Source organism: Hyla sarda, chromosome 7, assembly GCF_029499605.1.
Source record: "Hyla sarda isolate aHylSar1 chromosome 7, aHylSar1.hap1, whole genome shotgun sequence".
Classification (NCBI taxonomy): Eukaryota; Metazoa; Chordata; class Amphibia; order Anura; family Hylidae; genus Hyla; species Hyla sarda.
The window spans coordinates 174323876-174345659 of record NC_079195.1 but is presented as its reverse complement, the minus strand read 5'-3'; the positions used below and the strand labels follow the sequence as shown (position 1 = coordinate 174345659).

At 44.5% G+C, this 21784-nt stretch overlaps 1 protein-coding gene across 4 annotated transcripts in view; it reads left to right on the top strand.

The window, feature by feature from the left end:
- The window catches only part of POLR3A (RNA polymerase III subunit A), an 87236-nt gene that overhangs the window by 43638 nt on the left and 21814 nt on the right, over nt 1-21784 (top strand). For all 4 annotated transcript variants that reach the window (XM_056531349.1, XM_056531352.1, XM_056531351.1 and 1 more), the window contains exons 21-25: nt 3779-3892; nt 10820-10906; nt 11160-11242; nt 19661-19831; nt 21052-21145. In XM_056531349.1, the coding sequence (XP_056387324.1) occupies nt 3779-3892; nt 10820-10906; nt 11160-11242; nt 19661-19831; nt 21052-21145 (549 nt within the window). The remainder of the gene's footprint in view (nt 1-3778; nt 3893-10819; nt 10907-11159; nt 11243-19660; nt 19832-21051; nt 21146-21784) is intronic.

The window sequence follows — 21784 nt, the reverse complement described above, 5'->3', positions numbered from 1 at the left end:
CATTTATGTGCACGTCAGCATTAAATCCAATCTTTTATTTAACCCTTGTGGGTACCTCGTTCACAAAATGTGCCGCTCTATTATATAATTTCTTCCTGAGATCGCCTCCTCTGGGTCCTAAAGTAACTTTTTCTACCCCTGATACTCGTAGGTGAGTAGTGTCCCCCAAATGGGACTCTCTAAAATGACGTGACAGCATAGAGATGCTTGTTAGAGTACTTTTAGCATCTGTTATGTGTTTCCTAAACCTCATTTTTAGTGAATTCCCCGAGCAGCCTACATACTGCAAATTGCAGACTGTACAGGTAGCTACGTATATGATGGATTTAGTGTTACAGTTAATATACTGATGTATATTATGTGTCCTACCAGTTGTACAAGATGTTGTTATATTCGAATTGACCATGTGGACACAGGTGACACATCTGGTATGACCACATTTGCGATTACCTATGTTCCTAAGCCAGTCCCGGTCCCTTACATATTCTTTTTGACTGACGAATAGGCTGGGTGAAACTCTGGTTCCAATAGTGGGGCCTCTCTTGGACACAATAGAAATGCCATCTGATAATATATCTCTGTTTCTAGTACTGGGATATACCTATTTACAATTTTCTTAATTTGTCCAAATTGGGTACTGTATGATGTCACAAAAAATGGTTGTTTATCTTTGTTTTTGGCTATCTTCCCTCCAGCATTGTACAAATATCTTCTATTTTGATGTCTTCTAGAATAGGATACTAGTTCCTCACGCCCCAATCCCTCTATTCTTTTATGTGCTTTTTTTAAGATTTTTTCACTGTAGCCCCTCTGCTCAAATCTAGTATGGAGTTCTTCAGCTGCAATTTTAAATAGTTTTTCGCAAGATCAATTGCGTTTTGTTCTACATAATTCCACGAAGGGAATATTATCCAAGACGTGTCGTGGATGGCAGGAGGAGGCCAGTAAAATAGAATTGGAAGCTGTATCTTTTCTATAAGGACGGATTTCTATGCCATCACCCCTGCCAATCAACGAGATGTCCAAAAAATTAATTATATTTTTATCAAAATGTGAGGTGAAACCCAAATTTAAATTGTTATTCCCAATATACCTGACAAACTCTGAAAACTGTACTTCCGTACCCCTCCAGATTATCAGTAAATAGTCTATATAACGACTGATCCAATGTACGTTGTCGCGGGTTATGTATGCTAAAATCTGCTGATTGGTTCCCTTTAACCCCTTAAGGACCAAGGACGTATGAGTACGTCATTGGTCCCACTCCTGTGATATAACGCGGGGTCACACGGTGACCCCGCATCATATCACGGCGGGCCCGGCGTCATAGTGATTGCGGTGCCGCGCGCTATTAACCCTTTAGCCGCGCACTCAAAGCTGAGCCACGCGGCTAAAAGTGAAAGTAAAAAGTGCTGGTTAGCTCAGGGAGCTGTTCGGGATCGCTGCGGTGAAATCGCGGCATCCCGAACAGCTGTATTACAGCAGGAAGGTCTCTTACCTTCCTTCCTTCTTGCTGTGCGATCGCCGATTGAATGCTTCAAGCCTGAGATCCAGGCTTGAGCAATCAATCGCCGAAAACACTGATCAATGCATCCCTATGGAGATGCATTGAACACTGTTAAAGATCAGTAAATGCAATGTTATAGCCCCCTATGGGGGCTATAATATTGCAAAAGAAAAGTGTAAAAAAAAAAAATCATTAACCCTTTGAATTATCCCTTCCCCTAATAAAAGTTTGAATCACCCGGCATTTCCAATAATAAAAAAAAACAGTGTAAATAAAAACAAAAATATCGCTGCGTGCGGAAATGTCCGAATTTAAAAAATATACCGCTAATTAAACAGCACGGTCAATAGCGTATGTGCAAAAAAATTCCAAAGTCCAAAATAGCGTATTTTTGGTCACTTTTTTTATATCATGAAAAGATTAATAAAAAACGATCAAAAAGTCAGATCAATGCAAAAATGGTATCGACAAAAACTTCAGATCACGGCGCAGAAAATAAACCCTCATAGCGCCCTGAACACAAAAAAAGAAAAAAGTTATAGGGGTCAGAAGATGACAATTTTAAACGTATAAATTTTCCTGCATGTAGTTATGATTTTTTTCTGAAGTACCGTATTTATCGGCGTATAACACGCACTTTTTAGGCAAAAATTTTTAGCCTAAAGTCTGTGTGCGTGTTATACGCCGATACACCCCCAGGAAAGGCAGGGGGAGAAAGGCCGTCGCTGCCCGCTTCTCTCCCCCTGCCTTTCCTGGAGTCTAGAGCGCTGCTGTCGGCCCTTTTCACCCCCTTTTCACCCCGACAGCCAGGGGGAGAGAAGGGGAAGCGGCACCCATTGCCGGCGCCGCTGCCCCGTTGCCTCCCCCCATCCCCGGTGGCATAATTACCTGAGTCGGGTCCGCGCTGCTCCAGGCCTCCGTCGTGCGTCCCCGGCGTCGTTGCTATGCGCTGAACGGCGCGGCGCATGACGTCAGAGCGCCGCGCCGTGCATAGCAACGACGCTGGGGACGCACGACGGAGGCCTGGAGCAGCGCGGATCCGACTCAGGTAATTATGCCACCGGGGATGGGGGGAGGCAACGGGGCAGCGGCGCCGGCAATGGGTGCCGCTGGCCATTCTCTCCCCCTGGCTGTCGGCGCCGCTTCTCTCTCCCTGGCTATCGGCGCCGGCACCGATAGTCAGGGGGACAGAACGGGCAGCGGCGCCGATAACCAAGGGGTGAAAAGGGCCGACAGCAGCGCTCTAGACCCCAGGAAAGGCAGGGGGAGAGAAGCGGGCAGCGACAGCCTCTCTCCCCCTGCCTTTCCTGGGGGTATATCGGGGTATACACGCGCACACACGCACCCTCATTTTATCATGGATATTTGGGTAAAAAACTTTTTTTACCCAAATATCCTTGGTAAAATGAGGGTGCGTGTTATAGGCCGGTGCGTGGTATACCCCGATAAATACGGTAATACAAAATCAAACCTATATAAGTAGGGTATCATTTTAACCATATGGACCTAGAAAATAAAGATAAGGTGTCATTTTTACAGAAAAATTTACTTCGTAGAAACGGAAGCCCCCAAAAGTTACAAAATGGCTGAATTTTTTCAATTTTGTCGCACAATGATTTTTTTTCCCGTTTCGCCATAGATTTTTGGGTAAAATGACTGATATTATTACAAAGTAGAATTGGAGGTGCAAAAAATAAGCCATAATACAGATTGTTAGGTGCAAAACTTAAAGAGTTATGATTTTTTAAAGGTAAGGAGGAAAAAACGAAAGAGCAAAAACCGAAAAACGCCCGGTCCTTAACGGGTTAATCAACTTTAAATTTTTTTTTTTTATGCAGCTCCAATTTAAACACCTGAGTCTAAATGTTTACACTTCAGATAAACCCTGTATAGTCTGATCATAATACCTTTTGTCTGACACCTAGTTGTAACCTGAATGTATGTTAGCATCACGTAAGGTAGAGAGGAGAGATACATCAAGACTGCAAACGGGTTTGTAGTTTTACCTTGCAGACAGCCAGTAGTTTTACCTTGGAATCAGTCAGCCATATTTGCTGCTAAGAACTCCAGACACTGTTGCATTACTGTTGGGGTATAAAAGCAAACCGTATCTTTCCTGGAGCTGATGCCAAACTTATACAATTGTTGTTTTTCTATTTCTCAGCCAAGTGTCGAGCTCTGTATCAGATGCATTTAGTTTAATCTGTGTGCAAACTCAAGGAACCTGTTTCTGATTCAAACTTTTTTAAGTTACATTTTTTCTCTTCATAGGCAGTGTTCCCTTGCTCAGATGAACCAGCGTTAAGTAAAAATGAACTTGTTCTGACAACAGAATCAATCTTGAAGAAACCAGAATTTTTATCCTGTCAAGATTCTTATTTGCAGGTAATAGAAGTGCAATTTCTTATGCTCAAATATGTGTTCTTTTTTTCTAATCTGTTTCGATTTTCTGATGAATTTAAAAATTTAAATTTTTATATAACTTTATGGGGATGGATATCTTGTCTGAGGTACTTTAAACTGCATTTAGACATGAGCTTTACCTCAAGCCCCCTTTAATATAGGAAACAATTGACTGAAGAGAACCTTATATATTTCTAAGGGAGTTTTCTAGGCATTCTTTGGGACCTGTGCAAAAGACATTGTGAAAGGAGGATGGGGTGGTCTGAGCTCCTACAATCACCTATTGTGAATAGTATGGCCCCATCTATATACTGATGTCCCCTTTCACTGTAAACCTGTAATAAGTAATTTCTCTGTAATAAGTGTCTATTAATTATGTTCAATGGCCTAAATGAACACAGCAAGAATACAGATGGTAAAAGGAAAAATGAGAAAGTGTTAAAAAAATTCTTAACTATGTCTGACATTAAAAACTTGATTTCTCGTTCGGCTCCATTGGGGGACACTGGAACCGTGGTTTAGCTTGCTGCCACTAGGAGGCTGACACCACTAGGCATTAACAAAAGTAGACCCCTTCTGGCAGGTAATATCCCGCCCACTGATTCTGAGCTAATCAGTTTTAGCTTAGTGTCAGTAGGTGGCAGACACAGGTCTGGAGCTAGACTATGCACCGTTAACCCCTTCTTGCCATCGACCAGCGCTAGGGATATGCCTTGGGTACAGGCCCCCTCTTGCCCCTGCTCGCCCTGCTATGCAGCCTGGTGTGATGCATTGTGGCACTAGGCTGGTTGAAGACTTCGGTGGGTGAGTATGTGGTACATTTTTTAGGTAAGTCCTCCCTGCTCTCCTACCCAGGCTGCATCTTTTCAGTTGGCTCTCCACACCCTCCTTGCACAGGGGGTTATTGTGCCAGTTCCGCCCCATGAACGTTTTTTGGGGTTTTATTCAAATGTTTGTCGTTCTCAAAAAAAAAAAAAAAGTGGGGGGGGGGGGGGCAGTCCATCCAATTCTTGATTTGAAGCTCCTCTAATGTTGTTGCGTCCATGCACCAGGGCAAATTTCTGTCTTCGGTGGACACCCGGGCTGCTTACCCCCACATCCCCATTTTTCCGGCCCACCAATGGTTCCTCTGGTTTGCCGTCCCTGCAGGACATTTTCAGTTTGTGACTCTGCCCTTCGGTCTGGCCACAGCTCCCAGGGTCTTCACCAAGGTCTTAGTGGTGGTGATCGCTATTCTCTGCTCTCGGGGGGTGCTGGTGCTCCCTTACCTGGACGACCTGTTGATCAAAGCTCCATCCTTGGCCCAAAATCAAGAGTCTCAACATTACACTTCAGACCCTGACCAGTTTCGGCTTGGTGATCAATCAGGAGAAATTCAACCTCTCGCCCTCTGTCATTGGTTTTTCTGGGGCTTTGTTTCAACACCGCAAGGGCTCGAGTTCTTCTCCCTCCGGACAAGTGGAGTGCTCTGCTGTCCAGTATTTGCTTTTGCGTCGCCCGGAACCAGTGGCCATCCGTTCTCGCATGGCAGTGCTGGGTAAGATGGTGGCGGCCATTGAAGCCGTTCCCTTGCCCAGTTCCGGTGTCTCCCTCTCCAGTGGGCCAAATCTCCACTGTCCCTCCACCGCCGGATCAGTCTGCCTTTCTCAGCTCGTCAGTCTCTACTTTGGTAGCTCCGCTCTCCTCTTCTCCGGAAGGGATGCTACTTTCTCCCGCTGTGTTGGCAGGTCTTAACCCCTTCCCTCTTTTGGCGATTTTTCATTTTTGCACTTTTTTTTTTTTTTCTCTTCACCTTCTAAAAATCTTAACACTTTAAATTTTCCACCTAAAAATCCATATAAGGGCTTGTTCTTTGTAATGCCATAAATAATTTTACTACCAAATCTATGGCAAAACCAGACAAATTATTATTTGTGAGGCAAAATTGAAGAAAAAAAGACATTTGTAATTATTAGTGGCTTCCGTTTCTACACAGTGCAGTTTTTTTTGGTAAATATTGCACCTTATATATATTCTGTAGGTCCATTTTTGCGCCGTGATCTGAAGTTATCGGTACCATTTTTGTTTTGATCAGACTTTTTGATCACTTTTTATATATTTTTTTGGTATAAAAAGTGACCAAAAATACGATATTTTGGACTTTGGAATTCATTAATGATATATTTTTATAGTTTGGACATTTACGCACGTGGCGATACCACATGTTTGTTTTTATTTCGTTTTTTTTTTTTTAATGGGAAAAAGGAGGGGAGACTTATCAGGGAAGGGGTTAAATCACATTTGTTAACACTTCATTTTAACTTTTATTTATTTTTTTATTTTTTGCAATGTTATAGCCCCCATAGGGGACTATAACATTGCACACACTGATTTCCTACACTGATCACTGCTATACAGTAGCATGGCATTGATCAATGTTATCGCCGCTCGACTGCTCCTGCCTGGATCTCGGGCACGGAGCAGTTATTCGGCATTCGAACAGCGAGGAGGCAGGTAGGGATCCTACTCGCATCCTGCAAGCTATTCGGAATGCCGCAATGTCACCGCGGCGGTCCCCAACCGCACCACTGAGCTAACCTGCAATGTTTACTTTAGTTTTAGACATGGCGATCAAGTTTTGATCACCGTGTCTAAAGGGTTAATGCCGGACATCAGCCCGATCTGAGATGTCTATAGCAACCGGGACCCACCGGATACGATGCAAGCTCACCTGCTGAGCGTGCGTCATACCTCGGGAGCCGCAGATCGACGTTAATGAACGCCAATTTGCGGCGAGGGGTTAACAATCGATCCTCCTCGGCTGGGGGGTGGGGGTTTTAGGACTGGAAGGTTCAAGAAGCCTGTAACTTCTGGCCATCTTTCTTTGCCTCCTTCACTGGGAGTCGTTCCTCCGAGGTCATCCGGTTCGAGTTCACACGGACAACTTCATGGCAGTGGCTTATATCAATTGCCAGGGGGCACTCGCAGCCTCTTGGCAATGGGGGAAGGGACAAGGATTCTGGTCTGGGCGGAACTTCTGGTACCCTGATTTTGGCGATCCACATTCTGGGGGTAGACAATTGGGAAACTGTCTTTTGCTCCTCGCCAGACCCCGGGGTGTGCTCTCTCCACCCAGAGGTGTTCTCAGCAATATGTGACTGTCGGCACTTTCCATCCTTTTTCAGTGCCCCCTGGCATCTGACCCTCACGTTCGCACCTTCCTTCAGGGTGTGGCTCACGAGGCTCCTCCATACAGGTCCCCCACTCTGCCCTGGGACCTGAATCTGGTACTCAGCACCTTTACAAGGCGCCCCATTTGAACCCCTCGGGGAGGTCTCTCTCCGTTTCCTTTCTTGGAATGTGTCCCTTCTCATCGCTGTTAACTCCATCCGGCGGGTGTCTGAATTGGCGGCTCTCTCCTGTGGCCCTCCTTTTCTTGTCGTTCATCAGGACAAGGCTGTGCTTCGGCCGGTTCTGTCCTGTCTTCCCAAGGTGGTCTCCGCTTTCCATCTGAACAAGGATATCGCCTTCCCTCCTTCTGCCTGGCTCCTTCTCACCCTAAGGAGCGTTCTCTCCACAAATTGGATGTGGTCATTGGATGTGGCCACTTGCTCTGTTGGGGCCTCCTTGGCTGTCTACAACAGGGCTTCGGCCCTGCAGGTGTGTAAGGTGGCCATGTGGTCGTCTGTGCACACGTTTACCAAATTCTACACAGTGCACACTTCCGCATCTGCTGACGACAGGTTTGAGTGTAAAGTGTTGCAGGTGGCGGTGGCATTGCCCTCCGCCTGATTTCTGTCTGGCTGTGTTTTTGCTTTCCCACCCGGGGACTGCTTTGCTACGTATAGAGCCGAACGAGAAAAGTAGATTTTTTTTTTTTTATATTCACTCTAAAATCTCTTTCTCAGAGGATCCATTGGGGGGCGGGGGACACAGCACCCACCCATTGGTTGTTAGTTGTTGACCTGAGGTTCGGTTGCCTGTCAGTGGGTTTGTTCGGTTACTTTTGCCTGGGCCTTACGCAGACTTCTGTTGTGTGTTTTTTTTTTTTTGTTCCCTCCTACTGCTTTGGGACTGAACTGATTAGCTCAGTCAGTGCGCGGGGTATATCCTGCCAGGAGGGGCCAACTTCTTTTTTTAAATTCCTAGTGGCAGCATTCCTGTGTCATCCAATGTATACTCCGAGAAAGAGATTTTACAGTAAGTATAAAAAATCTTTTTGTGATGCCACATTACCTTTAAGACTATAGGTGAGATATGCTTGCTTGAGTGTGCGGCAGTTGTACCAATGCTTACTTTGCTGAATCCATGTATATATTTGCTCAGATGAGCAGTACTGTTTTGGTTTCAATTTGAGAAGTTTTAACTTGTGTGTGTGCTGGTGTTTGTAGTGTAAGTATGCTCTATTCTCAGCTGAGGTTTGCTCTTGAAAACGAAAGTCAGAATGTATTTACATAAAGAGACATCACTACTTAGTGCTTATTCTTTTAACAGAAGATTACCCGCTCTTGACCGCCACTTTTCAGTGTGTGGCATTTTAGCAGTAGGAACCTACATGCTGGGGGGAACCTCTTACACTGTAGGGTTTACACAGTATTTTGTCCAATAGAGGATGTAGAGTGGAACAATTTGTTACTTAAGTATGGTACATGTGACATATAAAGAGAAATTGCTTGTTCAAATGCCTTTTTATGATATTGCTTTTTCCTTTTACAAAAAAAGCCATTTGTTTCACAATAGGACATGTTCAAGAGTAAATACTCTGTGGGGTCAATGTAAAATTGTCTGAAATTGCACAGGGGTTTTGATTTACCCAATCTAACTTTTTGGGTTGTCAAAAGGTTACATTTCTCTATTTTTCAGCCAAAAAAATGTATTACAACTCCCACTCCTATTGTGCTACAGAGCTGTGATCTACAAAGGCTTTGGCTTTTTGGTCATGCTGAGTTATAGTTCTGCATCAACTGCAGAGCCACAGATTGTAGATCTCTGCTCTGTAGCAGAACGTATGTGGGTGCAGATTAGTGTTTTCCAAACACACAGTTTTTAAAACACTTACAGGCAGTGTTTGCTGAGCCTTGTTACCTGCCTGCAGTTATAGCGTTGTAGGGTGAGGCAACTATAATGAGTCCTCCCAGCCACAGTGTGGTGTCAGGCACTTCTGCCGGACATCTGTCTCCTCCTACCCTCCACACGTCTTCTTTCTGACAGATGTTGCACACTTTCGCCACACATCTCATCCTACTTCTTCGCCCCTTTGGTAGCCACGCCCACTGATACTTTTGGCCCCAATTTGTCTTTTGGCCCCAATTTGTCTTTTGGCCCAAGGCTGAAAACACCATTTTCGTTTGATAATTTTTGGCGGCCCAAATTTTGATACATCCCTACTTTTTTTTATTTGCAATAGCCATTTTTAAAGGTTTAATCTCAGTTATTATGCACTTTATGATATCAATAGTTTCTACTGTTCACCCTTTTAAAAATCCTTTTCCTTTATTGACCGTACCAGTTGCATTTCTGTTGAGCAAAATCTAGATTACTGTAGGGTTTTATAGCTGATGTAGTTCAGCTAAACATCTAAAACTGTACAGAATTCCTGAGCACAAAAGTTTAACATTTTATAGATAGATTTTTAATTTTAGCAGTGTTTTATCCATGACACTTATTTACCTTCTGTTTGAAGTCTCTCACAGATACAGGCTTCAGCCGATATTATGAGGTACTTGAAGCATGGAATGAGATCTCCATCCTTATGTGGAGATGCTGTGTGCAGAGTTTGGAGTATGTTGGTGTACACCGTGTGTGTTTTATGTTACCTCATGGATGTCTGCATGCTGCAGATTTATCTATCCAGCCTATAACATCTCCCTGTGGTCTTCTGACATATACTGGTTACTGTTAATGGCTAAATGTGTGGATAAACGGCTACATTAATAATGATTCTAACATTCTTGAATGCAGGAGTAGATGAAAAGAGCAAAGGGCATGTATGCTCAGCAATAGATATCTACTCATAAAGCTTGCCCTTTATTGTAAACGTACATGTTTTGTCTGGCAAAGCACAGAGCCTGTATAGGGGTCCACATATATGGTGCCTCCGTACAGTCCTATATTTCCTACTGCCTCTTACTGGAGACCACCTTCATAAGGGTGCCACCACATTTTAATCCTAATGCAGACTGAATTGGCGGGTATATTTCAAAACGGGTGCTCCCGTATGCCCGCCGGACCCGCGTAGCTTGTCATTCATTTGAATGAGCTGACCTGAGTCAGATAGTGACTCCGGTCGGCACATTTTTGCCCCATATCTGTTTTGTGACCAGACTTAAAACCGTAATATACCACTGTTACAGCATAGGATGGAACAAGACACTGCTGAGAACTTCCATGTTCATGGAATGAATGGCATATAAGGGGGGGGGGGGGGGGGTCAGTATGACCCCATAGAAATCTAGCACTATGGTGCCATACTGAAATAGTCAAAACTTTTTACAGGTGTCTGCAATATTTCATAAGATTGGTTTCTTACAAGGATACTTTAAATTAAAAAAATTAGGGCCAGCTACATGTGCTACTTGATCTATTTCTATTGTTCTCTTTTCTTTCTTTCTGTTCTCTAATGCAAGACTGTGGTTGCTAGGCAGTGTTGGAGTTAATTTCGACTGTGACCTGTGAAAATATACAGATGTGAGAAGGTTCCCCTAAATCTTCCTACCCCCTATGGACATCCAGTGGTGGTATACACATGCAGCACCAGCAGTTGGGCTCTCCTCTTTGTCACAGGGAATGTGTGGTTGTCATCTGCACTGCAGTGTGATATCAAGTATTATTTTGTCTTTTAATTCAGTAGATTGGTTTATGTCTTGCTTACAGGTTTTATTGTTGTGGTTTTTTTTTCTGTTTTTTGATGTCCAGCTTTCTCCTCTTTAGGAAATTAGGAAGTTTGTGAAGACTGTTTCAGAACGCATCAAGAAGACCAGAGATAAATATGGCATCAATGACAATGGCACCACGGAGGTAATATGCCCTGTAATCCTTGATTACTCTAAAGGTTAAGAGCAGAATACCTTGAGTTTGACTAGTTGTTTGGAGCATGCATTCTGTCTTAGTTTATAAATTGGGCAGTGTTAGTCAGACCTGCGGAGGCAGTGGGAAAAGTAAAATCCTAAATATCTAATCAGGTCTCCTTCTGCTTGCATAGTATTATTAGACATTATTCTTTTTATGGAATAAGCAACCCTAATAACTTTTTTTTAAATTTCATGCACAGCCCCGAGTTTTGTACCAACTGGACAGGATTACACCAACTCAGCTGGAAAAATTTTTGGAGACCTGTCGTGACAAGTACATGAGGTAAGAAATATTGGCTGTTACACTACTTGGAATTTCTTTGGGGATTATACAGGGTTTCAACATGCAAAAAAGTTGGTCGTTAGTAAATCAGAGTAGATCAGCAGCTGGCGTTTAATACATCATTGAGTTGCAGATACAATGACCTGTAGCTATGTTTTTGCAGAAGTTGAACAATTATTATTTGCCCCCTTTGAATTTAATTTTATCTTCACTTCTCATGAATTGAATTGGCGACCGAGCACTGTGGGTATAGGCCTTTTCCACTAGAAGGTGACACTAGGCAAAAGCAAGGGATGGGTCTGCATAGGCAGAATATACCCCTCCTACCCACATTAGGCTTATCAATTTTAGCCTTGACTGATAGTGTAAGGAAACAAAGTATCACTATACCTGCTTTCACTGACACAGGTCACCTGTTCCCTCGACTTTAGTATCTGCAGTTTGAGTGCTGGTACCTCACTCAGAGTATCACTCAGTGCATCCGAGGATGTTGGCGAGACAAGTATTCTCCTAGTCTCTCCCCTTCCTACCTTCCCCATCTCCTCCCTGGGAATCTTTCTCCCAGCGCTTGTGGTTCTACAAAGTTCTTTTTGTCTGGACGTTGTTCGAGCGTTTCACATCTATCTTGCTTCCTCAGCATCTTTTAGATACGGTTTGTTGTCCTGAAGAGTCCCTATAGGGGCCTTTCTGCTTCTAAGGGCTTTATCACTTACAGGATCAGTTCAAGGCTTCCTTCCTTCGAGCTACTTCTCACTCTGCCTGGCCTGTGGGGGCTTCCTGAGCCATCTGTTATCAGGCATCTGCTTCTCAGAACTGCAAAGAACACTACCGGAGCTTCGGTGCACTTTTTTTCCAAGTAATAAGAGGTCAGAAGTCCATACCATGTCTTCCTTTTATGCCAGTCCGGGCTGCATGGTACTTTAAACTGCTGTGCACTAGGCTAGTCACATGGTGGCTTTTTCTTTTTTTTCCCCACCTCAGGAACTGCTTTTGGAAGTCCCGCGGTGCTGTGTCCCCGATTAGGAATAGCTCTGAACTTTGTTCCATTTTTCTACCATACAATCCTTTTCTCATTGAAGGTGAGGACACAGACCTGAACCCAGGGTCTTGTTTGTGGTGTTCTTGGTTCCTCTTTCTGAGATGATGTTGGTTTCTTTCCTTCCTATTGGTTTTGCACAAACTAAGTAGGTTAGTGTGGATAGGGGGGATATATTCTGCTTAGGTGGGACTAACGCTTTCTTCTGCCCAGTTTTGCCTCCCACTGGCAAGGGGCTTATACCCACTGTGCTGTGTCACCCTAAACAATCCAACAGAAAAGGATTTTTTTTTTTTTTTTTTTTTTTGTACACACCATAAAATCTTTCTCGTAGCCTTCATTGGGGGACACTGATACTGATGGGGTATATGCTCTTGCCACTAGGAGGCGCTGACACTAGGAAAAAAGTTGTCTCCTCCCTGGCAGGATATACTTGCCCACTGGAAGTGAGGTATTCAGTTTTGTCACAAAGCAGTAGGAGAAGCCAACATAGAAATATGTCTGAAGGACCGTAGAAAAGATTCCCGGAGGAAAAAAAAAACAAGAACCGGAACAGACGACAAATGATGGGACGGTGTTTTGTAGAGACTCTAAACCTACAGTCCATATAGAGAGACAAGAAAAGGTCAACTAGGAAGCCAGATCTGCCGGAACCATCTCGAAAGGGGGTAGGAAATCAACTCCAAGGACCCCCATCCAGAGTCAACAGATTCAAGAGAACATGGCAAAAAAAAGAGTATCGTACACCTGAGCAGAAGGCGAGCACAGGAGGTGGAGACCAGAAAGCCACTGGAAAAAAGAAAGATAGAAACCGGCTCTAGAGAGGCCTGATGCATAAGATCGATCATCTGAACAGCTGTAGACCCAAAACCCCTGTCCCAGGGGCCCGCCGCGAGCACCTGGGAAGTGAAATAAGCTTGACTAGCGTGATCCGGATCACCGGAACGCCCTCAATCTCCGTAATAACGGCCAAAAAAGGAGCAGAACGCCCTGAAAAGGGGTGTCCCGATACACCCCAGGTCACCTCAAAGACGTACACATCAGAATAAACGGCCAAAAGGAGCAACTCGGAACATCGGAGCGGCTGACATAGGAATTGGAGGTTCCCAATTCGCCTGGGAGACATACACCTGTAGAGTAAGTAAACCCAACGTCAGCGAAACGCTCTCGGTGACACACTTTCCTGTCGAGACGAGGAAAGTACAGAAAGTACGGAGAAGTCTGGGCAGGAGAGCTACACCTGCCCGAGACCTCAACCATCACTAAGGTCCAAAGAAACAGGAGGGCTGACCTAGAAAAGAAGGCACGCCACAGCAGTCTAGGATGGTGTCCAAGACAAGGAGCCTAACCGGACTTGGACCCCATCGGTCTGAGCAGACTAAAGTACTCCAAGGCAACATCCTGTCGGGATGTGAACGGAAGGGGAAATAAAAGGGAAGGTTACTCCAGAAGACCATAGTGTCAGTGTAGCGCAACTGACACTGGGAAGGATGAACACACCCCTCCAGGGAGAATGCACAGAGGAAGGAGGAGAGCAATGGCATGACTCAAACAGACGGTGCTAGACCGGCTGTTGCCAAGTCATACATGATTGACAATCTCCTCTGTTGGGGTTTATGCAAGTATGCATAAACCCCAAAGGACGAGGGGGCACTCCCTCCGTCTGGAGAAGAAAAATTTTAGTCTCAAGGGGCGACACGCCTTCTTTACCGTGAGGACTGTGAATTTATGGAATTTATGGAACGGTCTACCTCAGGAACTGGTCACAGCAGGAACAATTAACAGCTTTAAAACAGGATTAGATACATTCCTGGAACAAAATAAGATTAATGCTTATGAAGAAATATAAAATCTCATCCCTTCCCCAATATCGCGCCACACCCCTACCCCTTAATTCCCTGGTTGAACTTGATGGACATATGTCTTTTTTCGACCGTACTAACTATGTAACTATGCATGAGCAGCAGTAGATAACCATGAAACAGGAAGAGAGCCAGGCTGCAATAGTGGGCAGCTCTTCTGATTGCTCTCAGCAGAAAACAAGGCACAGCCAGGTATCCCACCTATATAGTGGAAGAGAAAACAAGGGGTGGTCGCAATGAAACTCAGGCACAGACCATGCCAAGCTCCCTGATCCCTGTACCCCCCTGTGGAAGGGGGATTGTCAAAGTGTGCCAGGTACTGTAGGAACAGGGAAATGCCGCCCTAAGGCAACTGGACAAAGTACTGGGTGGATGTAGCCCCCAGGAACCCTGCAACCTTATATGGAGGAGCCAATTTATGTTCCCAGAGAGATCGGAATTCTGGACACTGGTGTTGGGCAAAAGATAAAGACGTCACTACGAATGCAAGCGAGCACACATCGCACACACAGCAACCAAAGTGTTGAGAGGAACACCCCAACATGGTGAAACCCTGGACCAGATGGGCATCAACGGAGCCATCCTGGTCGTTGTCTAAGGCAACAGAGCAGGCGCCTGAACCACCCTGCACAGAAACCCAGAACAGATACCTGGAGGAATGGGGGGGTTGCTGAACATACTGTGTCGCCCCATGCCAGAACAGAGATGCTCAACCACCGTAGACCTGTGGAAACAAGATCACAGGAAGGCACACCCCCACTGAACAGAAGGAAAGGTGGACTCTACACGTACAGAGTGGCCTAGCATATGTAGGGACCCAGACATGGTTACCTCATGATATCACAACCATGCCCTTAGCAGACCAACCTTACACTCTTAGAAAGGGGAACAGAGAGTGCTGCTGTTTCTGTGAAAGTCCATGTAACCTGCAGGAAACTCCCACAGGAACCTGCAGGAATATCCTAATGGTGCCACACACCAGGACTGCTGTCGCAGATGCAAGAGATTAAGGATGTATGTGGTAAAGAAAACATGTAGACACAGTCTGACAGACAGGTATAAAAGGTCCAGTGAACTCACCGAAACACTTTTTGGAACTTCACATGGAAAATGAGTCACTGGATTGCAGCCACAGGAGCAGCAGGAATGGGTGAGGTGACCTGGTGGATTAGAAAACCATGCACATACAGTCTGGCTATCTGGCATAGGGACCATGCCAACACCGGGTCCCGCATTCAGAACCACACACAAAGTGGGTTATCATCCTTCAGCTGTGAGAGCGACAGGCATGTAGAAAGGGACCTGGTAAAAGAGGGAACCCTGCAAACCAGTATGTGGTGCATTATAAGGGCCCATGGAGCAACATGGTAGTGGGTTACCTGAACTTCCGTCCATGGTGTGGTAGTTGACCCGACGTAGTTGTAAACCATGGAGACAACCGTCTGGCTGACTGGTATAGGATTTTTGAAAGCACAGGGTTACACCTTCAAACCCTCCCACAGAAAGTGGGGTACAGAGGTGCAGCCGAACGAACGGGTGACGTGGACTGGCATCTGTCCCGTATACCTCTAGGGACCCTCATCCAGATTCCTTACAACAGTAGTGAAGTACGGGAAACCTGGCCATGCCCGTGGCAGCCCTGACATGGGAGACCGGTGGCGGAAACCATGCAGGAAACTGTCTGGCTGAACAAGTACACCTCCAGGCGCTGGCGAAAAGGGGACAACAGCCAGATAGTGGATCACTGTGCACCTCTGTCGCATGTGAGCGGCAGGGGAGGCCTAGGAGCCATGGATAGTATCCCTGCCACCCTGGGAGATCAGGGGAGGCTGAGGAGCCTTGGATTGTATTCCCCTCACCCCATATAGGGTCACTTCTTCGTACACCTTGCACAGCAGTCGGGTACCGGAACTCCAGCCGCAGATAAATCAGCTGTGTGATGAGTGACAGGCGGCGGAGGAAACCACTGTCTGGCTTACTGGTATGGGTCCATAGTATACAACGGGTCACTCCTTCGGACACCTCGCACAGCAGTGGGGTACCGGAATGCCAGCCTCGGACGCGACAGCTGTGAGATGAGTGACAGGCTGTCCGGCATATCAATATCTTGTCCAATCCTTGCCCACGCAGGGACACTTCCACAGAGACCTTGCACTAGACGTGGGGATCCAGAGCACTACCTGCGGATGCAGCAGCCTAGGGAGGAGGGAATCATATTGAATGACATACCAAGAACACCCCCTTGATGGTTGGCCGGCAGACCTGACAGAGTAAGAACCTCAAAAGCATCCTTAGCCTCTGCCAGGAATGCAAAAGCCCTTGCAAGGGCACCCGACCAGTGTCTTGCCTCGGTAGGGAGGGACTGGAATTCGGCCGTGGGCACAAAGGACATGGTATGGCACTCAGTGGTAGGGGGAGAACAGTCGCTGAATATATCCCCAGTAGTTATCAAGGGATCGTGAAATCCTTGAACCAAGGAAAAAGAACCTAACTAGACATACTTAACTAGAAAATAATAAAATAGACCAGGTCTGGGGAGCTCCCAGACCTGTGTCTTGCCTCCTATTGACACTAGCTAAAATGGATTTACCTCACTTCCAGTTGGTGGGTATATCCTGCCAGGGAGGAGCTGACTTTTTTCCTAGTATCAGTGCCTCCTAGTGGCAAGAGCATATACTCCATCAGTATCGGTGTCTCCCAATGAAGAGCGACCGAGAAAAGGATTTTACAGTACACTGATCATTTTTTTTTGTCTTCAGACCCCTTTCACATTTTTTACATTTTATTTTGTTGAGACTTTATTAAAATAAAAATGAGCTCTCCCTATCATTCTGCATCTAAAACCTCATAATAACAAAGTGAACATGTTAGAAATGTTTACTTATTTATTAAATAGGATAAACTAAAATATTGCTTTGACATATGTATTCAGACTATTTGCCTTAGTACTTAATTAAAGCACCTTTTGGCAGCGATTATAGCCTCCAGTCTATTTGGGTATGATGTCACAAGGTTTTCACACTGCATTGGGATCGGGACCATCGGTCAAAACCATTTTCGGGTCTCTCCGTAGATATTCAACTGGGTTCTAGTCTTGGCTCTGGCTGGGCCACTCAAGGGCATTCACAGAGTTGTCTCGAAGCTTCGCCTATGTTGAGTTGACTATATGCTTAGTCATTGTTTTGTTAGGGGAACCTTTTGGCCCAGTCTGAGGTCAATAACACTCTTGATCAGAGATATTCCTAAAGAAAACCTGAACTTTGTTCCATTTAGCTTTTCCTCAACCCTGACAAGTCTCCCTGTCCCAGCTGAATCTGCCACCACCATGCTTTACTGTAGGGATGATATTGTGCAGGTAATAAGCAGTGCCTGGTTTCCTCCAGACATATGGCCCTTTGAATTTCAGACCAGAAACTTCAAACTCTGTTTCGTTAACCCATAGAATCAGGTTTTTTGCAGTCTGAGAGTAGGGTGCTTTTCTGCAAACTCCAGACAGGCTTTCATGCGTCGGCAAGAAACAAAATCACAGTGTGAACTGCTGGCTACACAGTAATAGAAGTGACAAGTGTATACTTCTATTCCAGACCAATATCATACATGGTTTACAACCTGCTATAGGCATCAATATAAATAAAACCAACAGAGGACAATAAAGTTGCAGCTGAGATAGGTAGAAAAAAAAAATCACAAACTTTTAGTTCAGGCACAAAAAAAAAAAAAAAGTTAACATCCTTAAATGGGCACTGTCACCAACTTTATTTTCTGATATGTTGTAGTACTTATGTACTACAACATATCTCTAATATACTTTTATTTTATTTTTTTTCATTAAAAAGGTTTAATTTACATTTAAAAACCGGCCACTGAAAAAGGACTGATTTTGGAGTGGCAATCAGTCCTTTTTCAGTTAGGCTGCACTAGCTCCCTGCCTGTCAATCAGACAGGCGGGAGCGAGCGCATTGGCTCCCCGGCCACTTGCTGGGAGGCCACTCCTCCCGCACATCGCCGCCTTGTTGCCGCCGCTGTCCCTGCACGCCCGCTGCCAGACTCTGCAGTAACTGCAAGTGTAATGAGGGAACGGGGTATGCGGGGCGGGGGGGGGGGGGGGGCGGAGGAGGGAACAGGTTAGTGCCGTAGCGCGGGGGGGGGGGGGGGTTAATGGGCTAGCAAAAAAAATAAAATAGGATGGTGGGAGCTACCCTTAAAGCAAAGGATAGTAAAAAAGACAACAACTGAAAGAAGGACCTGGATGTCCGAGTGGAATAATATAGACTGCTACAGATATAATCATATGCTATGTGTAACTAGCAATGCAGTAATGGGGGGGTATAATACATTTCATGAGTTCCTGTAAACTAATAGAAGTGCAAGTGCATACCAACAAAGTAACACAGTATCACATATACAGGAAATGACCAATACCCAAGCAGTACGTCACACGAGGAGATTACTAGAATGCCCACCCCAATGTCCATTTCGGAATGACTTCCTCCTTTGGGGGTTGATGCAACCTCATGTTGGGATACTATTTATAGGATATGTACAACTGAAGCGGGCACATACCAGATAATGGCTCTAAGTGCAGTGTTGTCCTCCATGCCACAAAAATGTGAATGTAAGCAAAAAGCTGAAAAATATCCTTAGGGATCCAGAATAGTGTGGATGTGGCGTATGAGTGTAATAGATAATGTGAAGTGTAAAATGAGATGTGTAAATAAATGAAATGATGAATGTGTCTCTTACTGAGGAGAGGCTTCTTTTTGGCCACTCACAAAGTCCAGATTGGCGGGGTCCTGCGGTTATGGTTGACCTCCTGGAAGTTTCTCCCATATGAACACAAGATCTTAGGAGATCAACCAGAGTGACCATTGGGTGTTTGTCACCTCTTAAGAAGGTCTTTCTCCCCAGATTAGTTTGGTAGGGCAGCCAGCGCTAGTAAGAGTCCTGGTTGTTTCTAACTTCTTTCAATGCAGCAGACATTTTTGTACCCTCTTCCAGATTGTGCCTTCACATAATTCCTGTCTCTGAGCTCAATGGGCAGTCATTTCTACTCATGGCTTGTTTCTTTCCTCTGATATGCATTGGCAGCTTTGAGACCTTATGTAGATAGGGTTGTTTCTCTATAAATCGTGTTCACTGAATGGTAAAAGATGGAAAGATGGTCAGGAGCAATGGGTGGCTCCAGAGGTAAATTTCAAGTGTCACTGCAAAGGGTCTGAATACTTATGTCCATGCTAAATTTTAATTTTTAATTTTTTTTTATTTTGGGACAAGACTGCAACATGTGATAAAAGGGAAAGGGTCTAAAGACTAGGGTCTAATGTGACAGGTAGCCTATTAGTCCCTGTCTTCTGATTCTATTAGACATGCCATGTATGTTTAGAACTTGATACTTAGCGATTAATGGTGCAAATGTATGGTTGCACCAAGGCTTATGACTATAGTAGAGGAGAGAATGGTGCTTGAGCATTTTTGTGCAATAGAGGTATATTTTGTTTAAATTTTTATTTTCTTTCCCAGAGCTCAAATGGAACCAGGGTCTGCAGTAGGAGCCCTGTGTGCTCAAAGCATTGGGGAACCAGGAACACAGATGACTCTTAAGACGTTCCATTTTGCTGGAGTTGCTTCCATGAACATCACCTTGGGTGTTCCTCGTATCAAAGAAATCATTAATGCTTCCAAGAACATCAGGTACGCGTAAAGTCAATTGTGTGTAAGCTTGGACATCTACATTTTTTATACATATGGTAAGATTCTCTATTGTGCAGATTATTAAAGGGGTACTCCAGGGAAGTTAAGAAAAATAAAAATGCCCCAAAGCCACCACAATACTTGTCCTGGGTCCCCTGTAGTTATTCATGTGGTTTTTGCGGCTCCTTTGGCCCCTGATGTCTCCTAAATACTTTTCTCGTTTGCAGCACAGACTACAACTCCCAGAAGTCAGTGCAGCTCTATGGAATGGCTGCCAGCCAACTGCTTTCACTCACTATCTGTTTGCAGGCTTACACTGCAGCTCTCACTCACAGTACATTTTCTTTCAGACTATCCTTCATCCAGCAATAAATCATGGTGTGCTCTGAATAGAAGTCAGTGATTAGATATTCAGCAGAAAAACAGCAGCTATGTGCTCATTTGTGACTAAAAATCTTCACTGCTTTTCTCTCACAGCTCACAAGCTCTTCACACAGGGAGTGGGAGGGGTGGTAAGCTCTAGACCAAACAGAAATCAGGTGGTGTTGTCCTAGTGGGCTATTCTCAGTGAGGGGTTTACACCAAGACAAGGTGGATTTGAGAATTACGTTTTTCTCATTTCCTGCCTTTAAGTGACAGCTGGAAGAGGAAACTGCTGTATATAGCTAATGAGTGATGTTTAGACACATAAATAGGTTGGTAAGAGGGAAAGGATGGGCTATGAGTTTAGTTCCCCGGTGTACCCCTTTAAAGATATATATATATATAATTTTTTTTTTTTTTTTTTGGCGATAAATTCTTTTTGTGCGCTGTTTTCCATGATGTAGAAGGGTTGTCTCACTGTGACCCATTTCCAAATGGATGTCATATAATGTGAGAAACCCCTAAGGGGACCCCCTCTGTCAGTCAAATTATAAGCAGCTCCTTCATTGGCAGACCTGGCTTGTCCTATTACATGAAAGGCAATTCATTTGCTTGGCTGCTATGTGATGCTACATCTTTTTGCAGCGTTCGTTGCAGGGGGGAAATGTATGGATGTCTTCAGGATCCCCTAGAGAAAACAGATGATCACTTGGGAATTCCTGAAGATAGACCCAAAGCAGCCCACTGATAATCAGGCTGGCTTCCTACAATAAAATGTTATAGCAAGACAGTCACGCTTGTAAATAGTGGATGATATGTAAAAGAGGTCCATATTAAAATGTTATTTATCACTTCAGTACACCAATCATAACTGCCCACCTGGACAGAGATGACGACTCAGACTTTGCCCGTCTGGTTAAAGGCAGAATTGAGAAGACCTTGTTAGGTGAGGTAAGAAAAGTTAACTTTTGTAAGTAACTAATACACTTTCTGTAGGTAGTACTACACTCTTTGAAGGGGTTTTCCCATAAAACAAAGTTGGTAAAATTATGTTTGTTCAATAAAAAATTAGAGAAGGTGGGTGGCTGCACACTATGATGTTTCCAAACTGTGCCGAGGTACTGAATGCACTATACCCGTAGTGCCAATAAACAGTAAACGAAATAAAAAAAAGGGGGTGTTCAGACCTCAAGGAACAGCTGGTAAAAAATTTTAAGATAATTTAAAATATGGCTAAAGATACTGCTAGTTTTACAATACGGTTTTTATTCATATATCAATACAGTATGGGACTGTACCCTGAGCAGGGTCAGCACATAAATAAAATATAAAATGTAAAATAAATAAAATGTTAAAATGCATGCATTTGTATGAGAGATGAAATTCTGCCACCTATGATAATATAAAGAAATGTCCTTTTATGCAATGTTCAAAGTGCTGGTAACGGTACTGCAGGATTATCATATTAATATGTCTGAAGTAGAAAATGAAAATAGTCTGTTCTCAGGGTGGCACAGGTATGCATCCGCCCTGCTGTTCTTATAGTACCTGCGATCCTGGAACAGTCCGCAAATAGTTGGGGAAGAAGGT